The sequence below is a fragment of the Mesoplodon densirostris genome, chromosome X (genome assembly GCF_025265405.1).
Source record: "Mesoplodon densirostris isolate mMesDen1 chromosome X, mMesDen1 primary haplotype, whole genome shotgun sequence".
Classification (NCBI taxonomy): Eukaryota; Metazoa; Chordata; class Mammalia; order Artiodactyla; family Ziphiidae; genus Mesoplodon; species Mesoplodon densirostris.
Window position 1 is genome coordinate 76,922,732 of NC_082681.1, and position 15,701 is coordinate 76,938,432.

Below are 15,701 nucleotides of genomic sequence, written 5' to 3' on the forward strand. Positions count from 1 at the left end.
ACAGAAGCAATATTGTAACAAATTCAATAAAGACTTTCAAAATGGTCCACATCAAAAAAAATCTTTAAAAAAAGGCTATTAGTGGGGAAAAAAACGGTGAAATCCTAGTAAAGTCCATAATTTGGTTACTAGTATTTTACTAATGTAAATTTCTTCACTTTGACAATTGTACTGTGGTTATGTCAGGTATTAACAGTAGGGGAAGCTGAGTGAAAGGTGTATGGGAACTCACTACTATTTTTGCAACTTCTCTGTAAATCTAAAGTTATTTGGAAATGAAAAGTTTTTAAAAAGTAATTTTAAATGTTATCTTTGTATTATCGAGGGGCCGTATAGAACTATGGTTAAGAATGTAGGCTTTGGAGCACTTGGACTCTAATCCTAGCTCTGTTATTCATTAGCTATGGGACCTTGGGTGAGTCACTTGATCTCTCTTTGCACCTCAGTTTCATCATCTATAAAATGTAAAGATTAAGGAAGATACTATAACAGTGTAAAGTGCATAGGTAAGTGCATGGTACATTGTCAGTGCCAATAGAGAGTAAAATTAGACTGGATGTTCAAGATAAAATATTTGGATGATGTTTAGGCTCTGTCTCCTAGACCCCCTAGGTGTCTGCTTTGATGAAAAATTTTGAGAAACACCTCTTTAGATGAACTAAGTTACAGTTCTTAGTCCTGATCAACTGTCAAGATATCTTCTAACTTCTTGGAGGCCCCAACAGAATTTAAAGCTACTGGGAAAATAGCTACAGGGGGAACCCAACTCATTGGCCTCTCCTTAATAAGCATTGTGGGCAAACATATGTATGGCGAGTTAGCTAATACTTGTGCCTTTTATTCAAGGTTTGTATATCTAGTAAGTGTTTAGTAGTGATGATTTGATAATGGTGTGTTGGTTATTTTATGCCAGGACTTCGGGATATGGGAACGTGGAGATAAGACCAATCAAGGAATCTCAGAATTGAATGCCAGTTCAGTTGGAATGGCAAAGGTAATTTTCCTAGCTTTGTTTTTTTTTCCCAGAAAGTTATCTTTAATGTATTTGCTAAATAAATAACATTTACACACACGACAAAACCATCACAGGCTCCTGTAGGAATCCAAAGTGTAAGAATCCAAGGTAAATGTACAGAGGTGCATCAACTATTTCAGTCTAAAATCAAGCATCTGGGGCCTCCCTGGTGGCGCAGTGGTTAAGAGTCCGCCTGCCGATGCAGGGGATACGGGTTCGTGCCCCGGTCTGGGAGGATCCCATATGCCGCGGAGCGGCTGGGCCCGTGAGCCATGGCCGCTGGGCCTGCGCATCCGGAGCCTGTGCTTCGCAACGGGAGAGGCCACAACAGTGAGAGGCCCACATACCGCAAAAAGAAAAATAAAAAAATAAATAAATAAAATAAAAAATAAAATAAAATAAAATCAAGCATCTGTATATAAGCAATCACTTTGATTAAACTCTTCCAAGCTTAATTACTCCCTTTTAAAACATTTTAAATTCTATATTGGACAAAACAGATATAAATGTACTTGTGCAAATTAACTTTAAAAAACATAGTATGGCTTTAAAGTCACAGTTACTTCTGCAGCATCATACTATATGAGCACACTTGAGTCGTCATTCTGCATTAGCCATTATTCCTAGTTCAAGTGAACACACTGTCACATCTATAGACCATATATGTCTAATTACTCTGCACCCAAAAGGAATAAAGGATTAAGATGCTATTGAAACAAATTAATTTCTAGGGACTTTGATAAAGACAATAAACATTAATGGAATTTGGGAAATAAGATTTGCAGGGCTTATCTCTCTCTCTGTGTGTGTTAGACATTTCTTAGAGAAACCTCATCTGACTTAGGAGTAACAGGAAATAGGCACAACTCACTCCATTCTTCCTATCTCACGTTAAAAAATAAAATTCATGCAATTTTCAAAAATTAATTTCTTATAAACCCAGTCAACAATTTCTTTAAAAAAGTAAACTGCTTTGAGAGATGACAATAAAATTAAGGAGTTTAAATATTGCCATAATTAAGAAAAACAAAGTCATCATTTATACAAGCTTAAGAATTCAAGTTGCTTGTGCAACAAAATTAAAATTGATCACATACCAATCATTCTGAGCTACAAACTAACACGTAGATTACCTTGCAAGTCATATCACCAATTGCTAATTTTATTTACATTAATGACAAGTAGTATAACATTTACCAATTACAAGTCTACAGGTTTATTTGTTGGTAGTAGTTGAGCTTTTCCAATAGGATTTTTTGGAGAATCTTTATACCAGACCCTCTCTTTTTCTGATGGTCTTCTAAGGACCCTGTTATTTATGCCACGAGAACTACATCTTTCTCACAAATGAAGAGGCACCCAAACTCTGGAAATGCTTCTCTTGGGTCCACCAGAGTTTGTAAGCAGGAAGTGATATCTAATGGCCAAGTTAAGGTTCCCTTGGATGATCTGACAAATCATGATATAGTAAAATCTGTTGTAAATAATGATATGGGCTTTTCCCTTGCTTTGTTTTTACCAAGTGTGGGATAAGGAAGTCTGGTACACCTTTGCCATAGATAAAGCCTTAACATGAATGTGGACCATCATCAAATTAATTGGTCTTTTAAACCATAGGCAGTATTCAGAGTCTCCAATCTAACTATGGACATGTAGGTGAAGACTTCTTTCATAAGCTCCAGATCTGTATGTACAACTGCTTTTGTAGCATATCTCTATTTACATATCACATAAAGACCTTAGAAAACATATCTTAAACTAAACTCATCATCTCTATCACTACAAAAGCAAACAAAAGGAGGCTTTTTTTTTCCTTCCATACACCAGTTGACAAAGCTTGATATCAGGGAACCATCTCTCAATCCTCCACCCCCCTCACTCTCCTGCATCCCCTATATTGTTATCTTCATCATCATTATTGTGTTCCACTTGGCTTCATCTCTTCCTTCCCACTGCTACTGCCTTAATTTCAGCTTTTATCTATGGAAACAGCAAGAAGGCATAAAATAGGATAGTAGGAATAGGATCAAACATATCCATTATAATGATAAATACACATGGCTCGATTTGTTTCCCCTACCTAAAGGCAAAGACACAGATTGATTTAAAAAACGAAGAAAGGAAATCCAGTCTATACCTATACCACCTCTAAGAGCTCTAAGACGACAAATTGCTACAGAAAGATTAAAAACAGAAGGATGGACAAAGTGTGGCCAAAAAAGCAAAAAAGAGTACGGGTGACTATGTAAATTCAAATGAAGTAGAATTCGAAGCAAAAAGTATTACATGGAACAAGGAGGACAAAGAGGGTCCAGATAGAAGGCACAGCCTACAATGAGAAAGTCTGGCCTGGAATGTAGTTTCAATTAATACAGAGCAAAATGTATTAGAAATACAAGGCAAAATAGAAACAGTTATAAAGGGACAATTTAACAAAGCCACTGCTAGGCTATGACAGATAAAATAAACCAAAAATAAGTTCATAGAAAATTTAAACTATATAATTAATGTGGTTGAATTAATTTATATAGAACTTTGTCCCTACAAAATATTTATTCCCTAGGTAACCTTTTTCTTTTTTATGTATTTTTAATTACCAAAGTGATACAGATATTGAGCTTATTTTTAAAAACTAAACCCTACTCTATTTACCTCTATGTAACCTGATTTTTTAAATTCAACAATCTCACATTTTACCGAACAACATAACCAAACATCCTCTTTCATACAGGTAATCTAATTCATTCTTTTCAATATTTAATAATTACTTTGTTGATAATAATGCTTTAGTGCAGATCCTTGTACATATATCCTGGTGAACTTGCACAAATAGTTTTGTAGGATAGATTCCTAAAAGTGAAACCATTGGGTTAAGGGATATACACTTTATTTATTTTTTAGTGTATTTATTTATTTTTGGCTGCATTAGGTCTTTGTTGCTGTGCATGGCCTTCCTCTAGTTGCGGCAAGCGGGGGCTACTCTTCGTTGTGGTGTGCGGGCTTCTCCCTGCGGCGGCTTCTCTTGCTGCGGAGCACCGGCTCCAGGTGCGCAGGCTTTAGTAGTTGTGACGTGTGGGCTCAGTAGTTGTGGCACACGGGCTCGAGAGCACAGGCTCAGTAGTTGTGGAGCACGGGCTCAGTTGCTCTGCGGCATGTGGGATCCTCCCGGACCAGGGATCGAACCCGAGTCCCCTGCATTGGCAGACAGACTCCTATCCACTGCACCACCAGCGAAGTCCCTGCTTTCTCTTTCTATTTACACACACACATTATTGTTTTTGAATCAGTTGAGAGTAAATTACAGACATGATGCCTTATGTCTCCTAAATACTTCAGAGTGAATTTCCTCAAAGACTGTCCCATAACCATGGTACAATCATCAAAATCAGGAAATGAACACTGGCATTATACTACAACTTAATCCAAAGACCCCATTCAAATTTCTTTAATTGTCCCAATAATATCTTTTATAGCAAAACACAAAAACAAAAACAAACAAAAAAACCCCTTATGATCCAGGATCTAATCCAGGATAACATGTTACATTTAGTTGTAATGTCTCTTTGGGCTTCTTTAACCTGATAATACTTTAGACTTCACTCGCCTTTTATGACCTTGGCATTTTTAAAGATTGTTTTATAAAATGTCCTTCAATTTGATTTTGTGTGATATTTCCTCGATTTGTTTCAAGCTATGCATTTTTGGGAAGAATACCACAGAGGTAAGATGTGTCCTCAGTACATAATCAGGAAGTACAAGATGGGGATTTGTCCCATTACTCTTCATGTTAAGTTTGATGGCTTCATTAAGGTGGTATCTGCCATATTTCTCTGCTGTAAATTTGCTATTTTTCCCCTTCGTAGTTGATAAGTATTTTGTGCCTGGATGATATCTGCTTAACCCATTAGGTCTCAGTTTAGACATTTCTCCAGGGAAGCTTTCCAGAACTACCTGCTATCCCAAAGACTAAGTCAGTTCTGCCTCACAATTGAGGAACTACAAATAACTAATAAATACTTGAAAGAATATTCAACCTTATTAGCAACTTAATGCAACAGAATCACCATTTTTCTATCAAATTAGGGAAAATTTCTAAAATAATACCTGGTTTGCATTAAAGAAGGTTGTATCATACACTGCTGATGATAGTTATATTGGTACAACTTGCATGAAAGGGAATTTAGCATTATGTCCTAAAAATTGTTTATATCCTGTACTTCAGGGAATTAATGCTTAGAAAATAACTCATTCTACTCTGTTTTTATGAGTTTGACTTTTTTAGGTTCCACATATAAGTTATATAATACAATATTTGTCTTCCTCTACCTGCTTATCTCACTTAGCATAATGCCCCCAAGGTACATCCATATTGTCGCAAATGGTAGGTTTTCCTTCTTTCTTTTTTTTTCTTTTTGAATTTTATTTACTTTTTTATATAGCAGGTTCTTATTAGTTATCCATTTTATACATATTAGTGTATATATGTCAATCCCAATCTCCCAATGCATCACACCACCACCACCCCCCACCACCACTTTCCCACCTTGGTGTTCATACTTTTCTTCTCTACATCTGTGTCTCTATTTCTGCCCTGCAAACCGGTTCATCTGTACCATTTTTCTAGGTTCCACATATATGCGTTAATAAACAAAAAAAATTGTTTTTCTCTTTCTGATTTATTGCACTCTGAGTGACAGTCTCTAGATCCATCCACATATCTACAAATGACCCAATTTCATTCCTTTTTATGGCTGAGTAATATTCCATTGTATATATGTACCACAACTTCTTTATCCATTCATCTGTCGATGGGCATTTAGGTTGCTTCCATGACCTAACTATTGTAAATAGTGCTGCAATGAACATTGGGGTGCATATGTCTTTTTGAATTATGGTTTCTCTGGGTATGTGCCCAGTAGTGGGATTGCTGGATCATATGGTAATTCTATTTTTAGTTTTTTAAGGAACCTCCATACTGTTCTCCATAGTGGCTGTATCAATTTACATTCCCACCAACAGTGCAAGAGGGTTCCCGTTTCACCACACCCTCTCCAGCATTTGTTGTTTGCAGATTTTCTGATGATGCCCATTCTAACTGGTGTGAGCTGATACCTCATTGTATTTTTGATTTGCATTCCTCTAATAATTAGTGATGTTGAGCAGCTTTTCATGTGCTTCTTGGCCATCTGTATATCTTCTTTGGAGAAATGTCTATTTAGGTCTTCTGCCCATTTTTGGATTGGGTTGTTTGTTTCTGTAATATTGAGCTGCATGAGCTGTTTATATATTTTGGAGATTAATCCTTTGTTCGTTGATTCATTTGCAAATATTTTCTCCCACTTTGAGGGTTGTCTTTTAGTCTTGTTTGTAGTTTCCTTTGCTTTGCAAAAGCTTTCAAGTTTCATTAGGTCCCATTTGTTTATTTTTGTTTTTATTTCCATTACTGTAGGAGGTGGATCAAAAAAGATCTTGCTGTGATTTATGTCAAAGAGTGTTCTTCCTACTCTTTCCTCTGAGAGTTTTATAGTGTCTGCTCTTACATTTAAGTCTAAAACATTTCCTTTTTTTCACACACACACACACACACACATACACACACTGTATTTTATTTTTACAAGAGATAAATACACTGACACCAAGCATTTTAAATGGATGACCACAACAAAACCAACAATGATTGCAATTACCAAACACGAAACACACTCATGCTATGTTATAATATTGACATTCAGTCCAGTAATCCTCCACTGTAACAGCTCCTTTACTTTTCAGTGAAAATTGATTTGTATATTTTTTGCCTCTGAGTCCTTGTGGGATTTTTTTTTATTCAAACAGAAAGTCACAAAAATTATAATCATCCTCATCAGTTCACTCAGTCCCATGTAATTAATTTTTTTTCATCTTGATCTTTTGTTAGCACGTTTATGAATTCATCAGTTTTCCATTAGTGTTCTGAAAATGTTTTTTCATTCAGTTCAGCAGTATAGTCAGTTACCAGAAACCTGTACTTGTCAGAGTCTTTTCCATGAATTCCTTGAAGATGAAACTCTTTTATCGGAACATTTTTGCAAAAGCATCAGAGTACACCCAGAACTCTCTGTAAATGACAAAAGACTTAAAAATGACCACAGTTAAAGATTTGATGAAAGTTCATAATAATGCAATTGCCAAGGAAATTTAGTTATTTCTGAGATATATACTTTAAAGTAATAACTAGAATTATGATTTATAACATTATACCAGAACATATAAGATTTTTAGAAATTTCATATAATGTCTGAAAAATTTATATTAACATATTTCCATACAAATAACCCAAAGAAAGTTTAGTATTAGTTGTTTTTTCTGCTTGGTTGTTTGTTTTTTTTTATACTGCAGGTTCTCATTAGTCATCAATTTTATACACATCAGTGTGTACATGTCAATCCCAATCGCCCAATTCAGCACACCACCATCCCCACCCCACCGCAGTTTTACCCCCTTGGTGTCCATACGTTTGTTCTCTACATCTGTGTCTCAACTTCTGCCCTAAAAACCAGTTCATCTGTACCATATTTCTAGGTTCCACATACATGCGTTAATATACGATATTGTCTTTCTCTTTCTGACTTATTTCACTCTGTATGACAGTCTCTAGATCCATCCACATCTGAACAAATGACTCAATTTCGTCCCTATTTATGGCTGAGTAATATTCTATTGTATATATGTACCACAACTTCTTTATCCATTCGTCTGTCGATGGGCATTTAGGTTGCTTCCATGACCTGGCTATTGTAAATAGTGCTGCAGTGAACATTGGGGTGCATGTGTCTTTTTTTTTTTTTTAGTTTCTGCTTTATATCAAAGTGAATCAGTCATACATATACATCTGTTCCCACATCCCTTCCCTCCTGCGTCTCCCTCCCTCCCACCCTCGCCATCCCACCCCTCCAGGCGGTCACAAAGCACCGAGCCGATCTCCCTGTGCTATGCGGCTGCTTCCCACTATCTATCTACCTTACGTTTGGTAGTGTATATATGTCCATGCCTCTCTTTCGCTTTGTCACAGCTTACCCTTCCCCCTCCCCATATCCTCAAGTCCATTCTCAAGTAGGTCTGTGTCTTTATTCCCGTTTTACCCCTAGGTTCTTCATGACATTTTTTTTCTTAAATTCCATATATATGTGTTAGCATACAGTATTTGTCTTTCTCTTTCTGACTTAGTTCACTCTGTATGACAGACTCTAGGTCTATCCACCTCATTACAAATAGCTCAGTTTCGTTTCTTTTTATGGCTGAGTAATATTCCATTGTATATATGTGCCGCATCTTCTTTATCCATTCATCCAATGATGGACACTTAGGTTGTTTCCATCTCCGGGCTATTGTGAATAGAGCTGCTATGAACATTTTGGTACATGTCTCTTTTTGAATTAGTATGTGTCTTTTTGAATTATGGTTTTCTCTGGGTGTATGCCCAGTAGTGGGATTGTTGGATCATATGGTAATTCTATTTTTAATTTTTTAAGGAACCTCCATACTGTTCTCCATAGTGGCTGTATCAATTTACATTCCCACCAACAGTGCAGGAGGGTTCCCTTTTCTCCACACCCTCTCCAGCATTTGTTGTTTGTAGATTTTCTGATGATGCCCATTCTAACTGTTGTGAGATGATACCTCATTGTATTTTTGATTTGCATTCCTCTAATAATTAGTGATGTTGAGCAGCTTTTCATGTGCTTCTTGGCCATTTGTATGTCTTCTTTGGAGAATGTCTATTTAGGTCTTCTGCCCATTTTTGGATTGGGTTGTTTGTTTCTGTAATATTGAGCTGCATGAGCTGTTCATATATTTTGGAGATTAATCCTTTGTCCGTTGTTTCATTTGCAAATATTTTCTCCCATTCTGAGGGTTGTCTTTTTGTCTTGTTTATGGTTTCCTTTGCTGTGCAAAAGGTTTGAAGTTTCATTAGGTCCCATTTGTTTATTTTTCTTTTTATTTCTATTACTCTAGGAGGTGGATCAAAAAAGATCTTGCTGTGATTTAGGTCAAAGTGTGTCCTTCCTATGTTTTCCTCTAATAGTTTTATACTGTCCAGTCTTACATTTAGGTCTGTAATCCATTTTGAGTTTATTTTTATATGGTGTTAGGGAGTGTTCTAATTTCATTCTTTTACATGTAGCTGTCCAGTTTTCGCAGCACCACTTATTGAAGAGACTGTCTTTTCTCCATTGTATATTATTGCCTCCTTTGTCATAGGTTAGGTGACCATAGGTGGCTGGGTTTATCTCTGGGCTTTCTGTCCTGTTCCATTGATGTATATTTCTGTTTTTGTGCCAGTACCATACTGTCTCGATTACTGCAGCTTTGTAATATTGTCAGAAGTCATGGAGGCTGATTCCTCCAGCTCCATTTTTTTTCCCTCAAGATTGCTTTGGCTATTCGGGGTCTTTGGGTCTCCATACAAATTTTAAGATTTTTTGTTCTAGTTCTGTAAAAAATGCCATTGGTAATTTGATAGAGATTGCATTGAATCTGTAGATTGCTTTGGGTAATATAGTCATTTTCACAATATTGATTCTTTCAATTGAAAAACATGGTGTATCTCTCCATCTATTTGTATCATCTTTAATTTCTTTCATCAGTGTCTTGTAGTTTTCTGCATACAGATCTTTTGTCTCCCTAGGTAGGTTTATTCCTAGGTATTTTATCCTTTTTGTTGCAGTGGTAAATGGGAGTGTTTCCTTAATTTCTCTTTCAGATTTTTCATCATTAGCGTATAAGAATGCCAGAGATTTCTGTGCATTAATTTTGTATCCTGCAACTTTACCAAATTCATTGATCATCTCTAGTAGTTTTCTGGTGGCATCTTTAGGTTTCTCTATGTATAGTACCATGTCATCTGCAAACAGTGACAATTTTACTTCTTCTTTTCCAATTTGTATTCCTTTTATTTCTTTTTCTTCTCTGATTGCCGTGGCTAGAACTTCCAAAACTATGTTGAATAAGAGTGGTGAGAGTGGTCATCCTTGTCTTGTTCCTGATCCTAGAGGAAATGCTTTCACTTTTTCACCATTGAGAATGATGTTTGCTGTGGGTTTGTTGTATATGGCCTTTATTAAGTTGAGGTAGGTTCCCTTTATGCCCACTTTCTGGAGAGTTTTTATCATAAACTGGTGTTGAATTTTGTGAAAAGCTTTGTCTGCATCTGTTGAGATAATCATATGGTTTTTATTCTTCAATTTGTTAATATGGTGTATCACATTGTTTGGTTTCGTATACTGAAGAATCCTTGCATCCCTGGGATAAACCCTACTTGATCATGGTGTATGATCCTTTTAATGTGTTGTTGGATTCTGTTTGCTATTATTTTGTTGAGGGTTTTTGCATGTATATTCATCAATGATATTGGTCTGTAATTTTCTTTTTCTGTAGTATTTTTGTCTGGTTTTGGTATCAGGGTGATGGTGGCCTCATAGAATGAGTTTGGGAGTGTTCCTTCCTCTGCAGTTTTTTGGAAGAGTTTGAGAAAGATGGGTCTTAGCTCTTCTTTAAATGTTTGGTAGAATTCACCTGTGAAGCCTTCTGGTCCTGGACTTTTGTTTGTTGGAAGATTTTTAATTACAGTTTCAATTTCATTACTTGTGACTGGTCTGTTCATATTTTCTGTTTCTTCCTGGTTCAGTCTTGGAAGGTTATACCTTTGTGAGAATTTGTCCATTTCTTCCATGTTGTCCATTTTATTGGCATAGAGTTGCTTGTAATAGTCTCTTAGGATGCTTTGTATTTCTGCGTTGTCTGTTGTAACTTCTTTTTCATTTCTACTTTTATGGATTTGAGTCCTCTCCCTCTTTTTCTTGATGAGTCTGGCTAATGGTTTATCAATTTCATTTATCGTCTCAAAGAACCAGCTTTTAGTTTTATTGGTCTTTGCTATTGTTTTCATTTTTTCTGTTTCATTTATTTCTGCTCTGATCTTAATGATTTCTTTCCTTCTACTAACTTTGGACTTTGTTTGTTCTTCTTTCTCTAGTTCCTTTAGGTGTAAGGTTAGATTTTTTATTTGAGTTGTTTCTTGTTTCTTGTGATAGGCTTGTATAGCTATATCTTCCCTCTTAGAACTGCTTTTGGTACACCCCAGAGATTTTGGATCGTCGTGTTTTCATTGTAATTTGTCTCTAGTTATTTTTTTATTTCCTCTTTGAGTTCTTTGGTGATCTCTTGTTTATTTAGTAATGTATTGTTTAGCTTCCATGTGTTTGTGTTTTTTACGTTTTTCCCCCTCTAGTTGATTTCTAATCTCATAGTGTTGTGTTCAGAAAAGATGCTTGATATGATTTCAATTTTCTTTAGTTTACTGAGGCTTGATTTGTGACCCAAGGTGTGATCTGTCCTGGAGAATGTTCCATGTGCACTTGAGAGGAAAGTGTAATCTGCAGTTTTTGGATGGAATGTCCTATAAATATCAATTAAGTCTATCTGGTCTATTGTGTCATTTAAAGCTTGTGTTTCCTTATTAATTTTCTGTTTGGATGATCTGTCCATTGGTGTAAGTGAGGTGTTAAAGTACCCCACTATTATTTGTTACTATTGATTTCCTCTTTTATAGCTGTTAGCAGTTGCCTTATGTTTTGAAGTTCTCCTATGTTGGGTGCATATATGTTCCTAATTGTTATATCTTCTTCTTGGATTGATCCCTTGATCATTATGTAGTGTCCTTTCTTGTCTCTTGTAATATTCTTTATTTTAAAGTCTATTTTATCTGATATGAGTATTGCTACTCCATCTTCCTTTTGATTTTCATTTGTATGGAATATATTTTTCCATCCCCTTACTTTCAATCTGTATGTGTTCCTAGGTCTGAAGTGGGTCTCTTGTAGACAACATATATATGGGTCTTGTCTTTGTATCTGTTCAGCGAGCCTGTGTCTTTTTGTTGGAGCATTTAATCCATTCACATTTAAGGTAATTATCGATATGTGTGTTCCTATTACCATTTTCTTAATTGTTATGGGTTTTTTTCTGTAGGTCCTTTTTTTCTCTTGTGTTTCCCACTTGGAGAAGTTACTTTAGAATTTGTTGTATTGCTGGTTTGGTGGTGCTGAATTGTCTTAGCTTTTGCTTGTTTGTAAAGCTTTTGATTTATCCTTTGAAACTGAATGTGATCCTTGCCAGGTAGAGGTAATCTTGGTTATAGGTTCTTCCCTTTCATCACTTTAAGTATGTCATGCCACTCCTTTCTGGCTTGTAATGTTTCTGCTGAGAAATCAGCTGTTAACCTTATGGGAGTTCCCTTGTATGTTATTTATAGTTTTTCCCTTGTTGCTTTCAGTAGTTTTTCTTTGTTTTTAATTTTTGTCAGTTTGTTTACTATGTGTCACAGTGTGTTTCTTCTTGGGTTTATCCTGCCTGGGACTCTCCGTGCTTCCTGGACTTGGGTGGCTATTTGCCTTCCCATGTTAGGGAAGTTTTCAACTATACTCTCTTCATATATTTTCTCGGGTCCTTTCTCTCTCTCTTTTCCTTCTGGGACCCCTGTAATGTGAATGTTGTTGTGTTTAATGTTGTCCCCAAGGTCTCTTAGGCTGTCTTCATTTCTTTTCATTCTTTTTTCTTTATTCTGTTCCACAGCAGTGAATTCCACCATTCTGTCTTCCAGGTCACTTATCTGTTTTTCTGCCTCAGTTATTCTGCTATTGATTCCTTTTAGTGTATTGTTCATTTCAGTTACTGTATTGTTTGTCTCTGTTTGTTTGTTGTTTAATTCTTCAAGGTGTTTGTTCTTTATTTCTTCCAGGTCTTTGTTAAACATTTCTTGCATCTTCTCGATCTTTGCCTCCATTCATTTTCTGGGGTCCTGGATCATCTTCACTATCATTATTCTGAATTCATTTTCTGGAAGGTTTCCTATCTCCACTTCATTTAGTTGTTTTTCTGGGGTTTTATCTTGTTCCTTCATCTGTTACAAAATCCTCTGCCTTTTCATTTTGTCTTTCTTTCTGTGAACCTGGTTTTTGTTCCACAGGCTGCAGGATTGTAGTTCTTCTTGCTTCTGCTGTCTTCCCTCTGGTGGATGAGGCTATCTAAGAGGCTTTTGCAAGCTTCCTGATGGGAGAGACTGCTGATGGGTAGAGCTGGTGTTGCTCTGGAGGGCAGAGCTCAGTAAAACTTTAATCTGCTTGTCTGCTGATGGGTGGTGCTAGGTTCCCTCCCTGTTTGTTGTCTGGCCTGAGGCGACGCAACACTGAAGCCTGCCTGGCTCTTTGGTGGGGCTAATGGCAGACTCTGGGAGGGCTCTCGCCAAGGAGTACTTCCCAGAACTTCTGCTGCCAGTGTCCTTGTCCCTGCGGTGAGCCACAGCCGCCCCCACCCCGCCTCTGCAGGAAACCCTCCAACACTAGCAGGTATGTCTGGTTCAGTCTCCTATGGGGTCACTCCTCCTTCCCCTGCTTTCCAGTATGCACACTACTTTGTGTGTGCCCTCCGAGAGTGGAGTCTCTATTTCCCCCAGTCCTGTCAAAGTCCTGCAATCAAATCCCACTAGCCTTCAAAGTCTGATTCTCTAGGAATTCCTCCTGTTGCCAGACCTCCAGGTTGGGAAGCCTGACGTGGGGCTCAGAACCTTCACTCCAGTGGGTGGACTTCTGTGGTATAAGTGTTGTCCAGTTTGTGAGTCACCCACCCCGCAATTATGGGATTTGATTTTATTGTGATTGTGCCCCTCCTACCATCTCACTGTGGCTTCTACTTTGTCTTTGGATGTGGGGTATCTTTTTTGGTGAGTTCCAGTGTCTTCCTGTCGATGATTGTTCAGCAGTAAGTTGTGAGTCTGGTGCTCTCGCAAGAGGGAGTGAGTGCACGTCCTTCTACTCTACCATCTTGAACCAATCTCCTCCTTCTTTCTTATGGCTGAATGATATTCCATTATACACACATATATACACACACACACACACATACACATACACAGATGCAGGTGCGCACACACATACACCACATCTTCTTTATCCATTCACCTGTTGACGGACACTTAGATTGTTTCTGTACATTGTGAATGATGCTGCAGTAAACATAGGAGTGCATATATTTCTTTGATATCCTGTTTTTATTTCCTTTGGATATATACCCAAAAGTGAAATTGCTGGATCATATGGTAGTTCTAATTTAATTTTTTGAGTAACCTCCATACTTATTATTTTCCATAGTGGCTGAACCAACTTGCATTCCCTCCAACAGTGTACAAGGTTTGCTTTTATCCATGTCCTCACCCATAATTATCTTTTTTATGATAACCATTCTGACAGATGTGCGGTGATATTGCATTGTGGTTTTGACTTGCATTTCCCTGTTGATTGGTGATGTTGAGCATCTTTTCATGTACCTGTTGGCCATTTGTATGTTCTCTTTGGAAAAAATGTCTATTCATTTCCTTTGTCCACTTTTTAATTGAATTATTTGGTTTTTTATTATTGAATTGTGTGAGTTCTTTATATATTTGGGATATAAACTTCTCATTATATATGTGGTTTGCAAATATTTTCTCCCATTCTCTAGGTTGCTTTTTCATCTTTTTGATTGTTTCTTTTGTTGTGAAGAAGCTTTCCATTTGTTTATTTATTTATTTATAAATGTCTTTATTGGAGTATAATTGCTGTACAATGGTGTGTTAGTTTCTGCTTTATAACAAAGTGAATCAGCCATACATATACATATATCCCCATATCTCCTCCCTCTTGCATCTCCCTTCCACCCTCCCTATCGCACCCCTCTAGGTGGTCACAAAGCACTGAGCTGATCTCCCTGTGTTCTGTGGCTGCTTCCCACTAGCTATCTATTTTACATTTGGTAGTATATATAAGTCCATGCCACTCTCTCATTTCGTCCCAGCTTACCCTTCCCCCTCCCTGTTTCATCAAGTCCCTTCTCTACGCAGAAGCTTTTTAGTTTGATGTAGTCTCCCTTATTGATTTTTGCTTTTGTGCTTATACCTTTGGTGTCATATCTAAAAAATCGTTTCCAAGACCAATGTGAAGGAGAAGTTTTGTGATATCCAGTCTTAATGTTTAATCCGTTTTGAGTTAATTTTTGTGTGTGGTGTAAGATAGGGGTCCAATTTTATTGTTCTGTGTGTGCTTATCCAGTTTTCCCAAAACTGTTGAAGAGACTATCATTTTCCCATTGAGTGTTCCTGGCTCCTTTATATAAATATTAATTGACTGTAAATGCAGGGGTTTATTTCTGGGCTCTCTATCCTGTTTCATTGGTCTATGTTTCTAGTTTTATGCCTGTATCATACTATTTTAATTACTATACCTTTGTAGTATATTTTGAAATCAGGAAGTGTGATGCCTTCAGCTTTGTTTTTCTTTCTTATAATAGCTTTGACTATTTAGGGTCTTTTGTGATTCCATACAAATTTTAGGATTTTTTTTATTTCTGTGAAAAATGCCATTGGAATTTTTATACAGATTGCATTGTATCTATAGATGACTTTGGGTAGTATAGACATTTTAACAATATTAATTCTTCTGATCCATGAGCATGGGGTTATCTTTCCATTTGTTTTTGTCTTAAATTTCTGTCATCAAAGTATTGTAGTTTTCATTTACAGATCTTTCACCTCTTTGGTTAAATTTATTCTTAAGTATTTTATTGCTTTTGATGCTGTTGTGAATGGGATAGTTTTCTTTATTTCTTTTTTAGA

At 36.7% G+C, this 15,701-nt stretch overlaps 1 protein-coding gene across 3 annotated transcripts in view; it reads left to right on the forward strand.

Annotated features, from left to right (window-relative positions):
* Positions 1-15,701, forward strand: part of PHKA1 (phosphorylase kinase regulatory subunit alpha 1) — a 131,974-nt gene that overhangs the window by 21,967 nt on the left and 94,306 nt on the right. For all 3 annotated transcript variants that reach the window (XM_060086309.1, XM_060086310.1, XM_060086311.1), the window contains one exon: positions 914-994. In XM_060086309.1, coding sequence (XP_059942292.1) covers positions 914-994 — 81 coding nt within the window. The remainder of the gene's footprint in view (positions 1-913; positions 995-15,701) is intronic.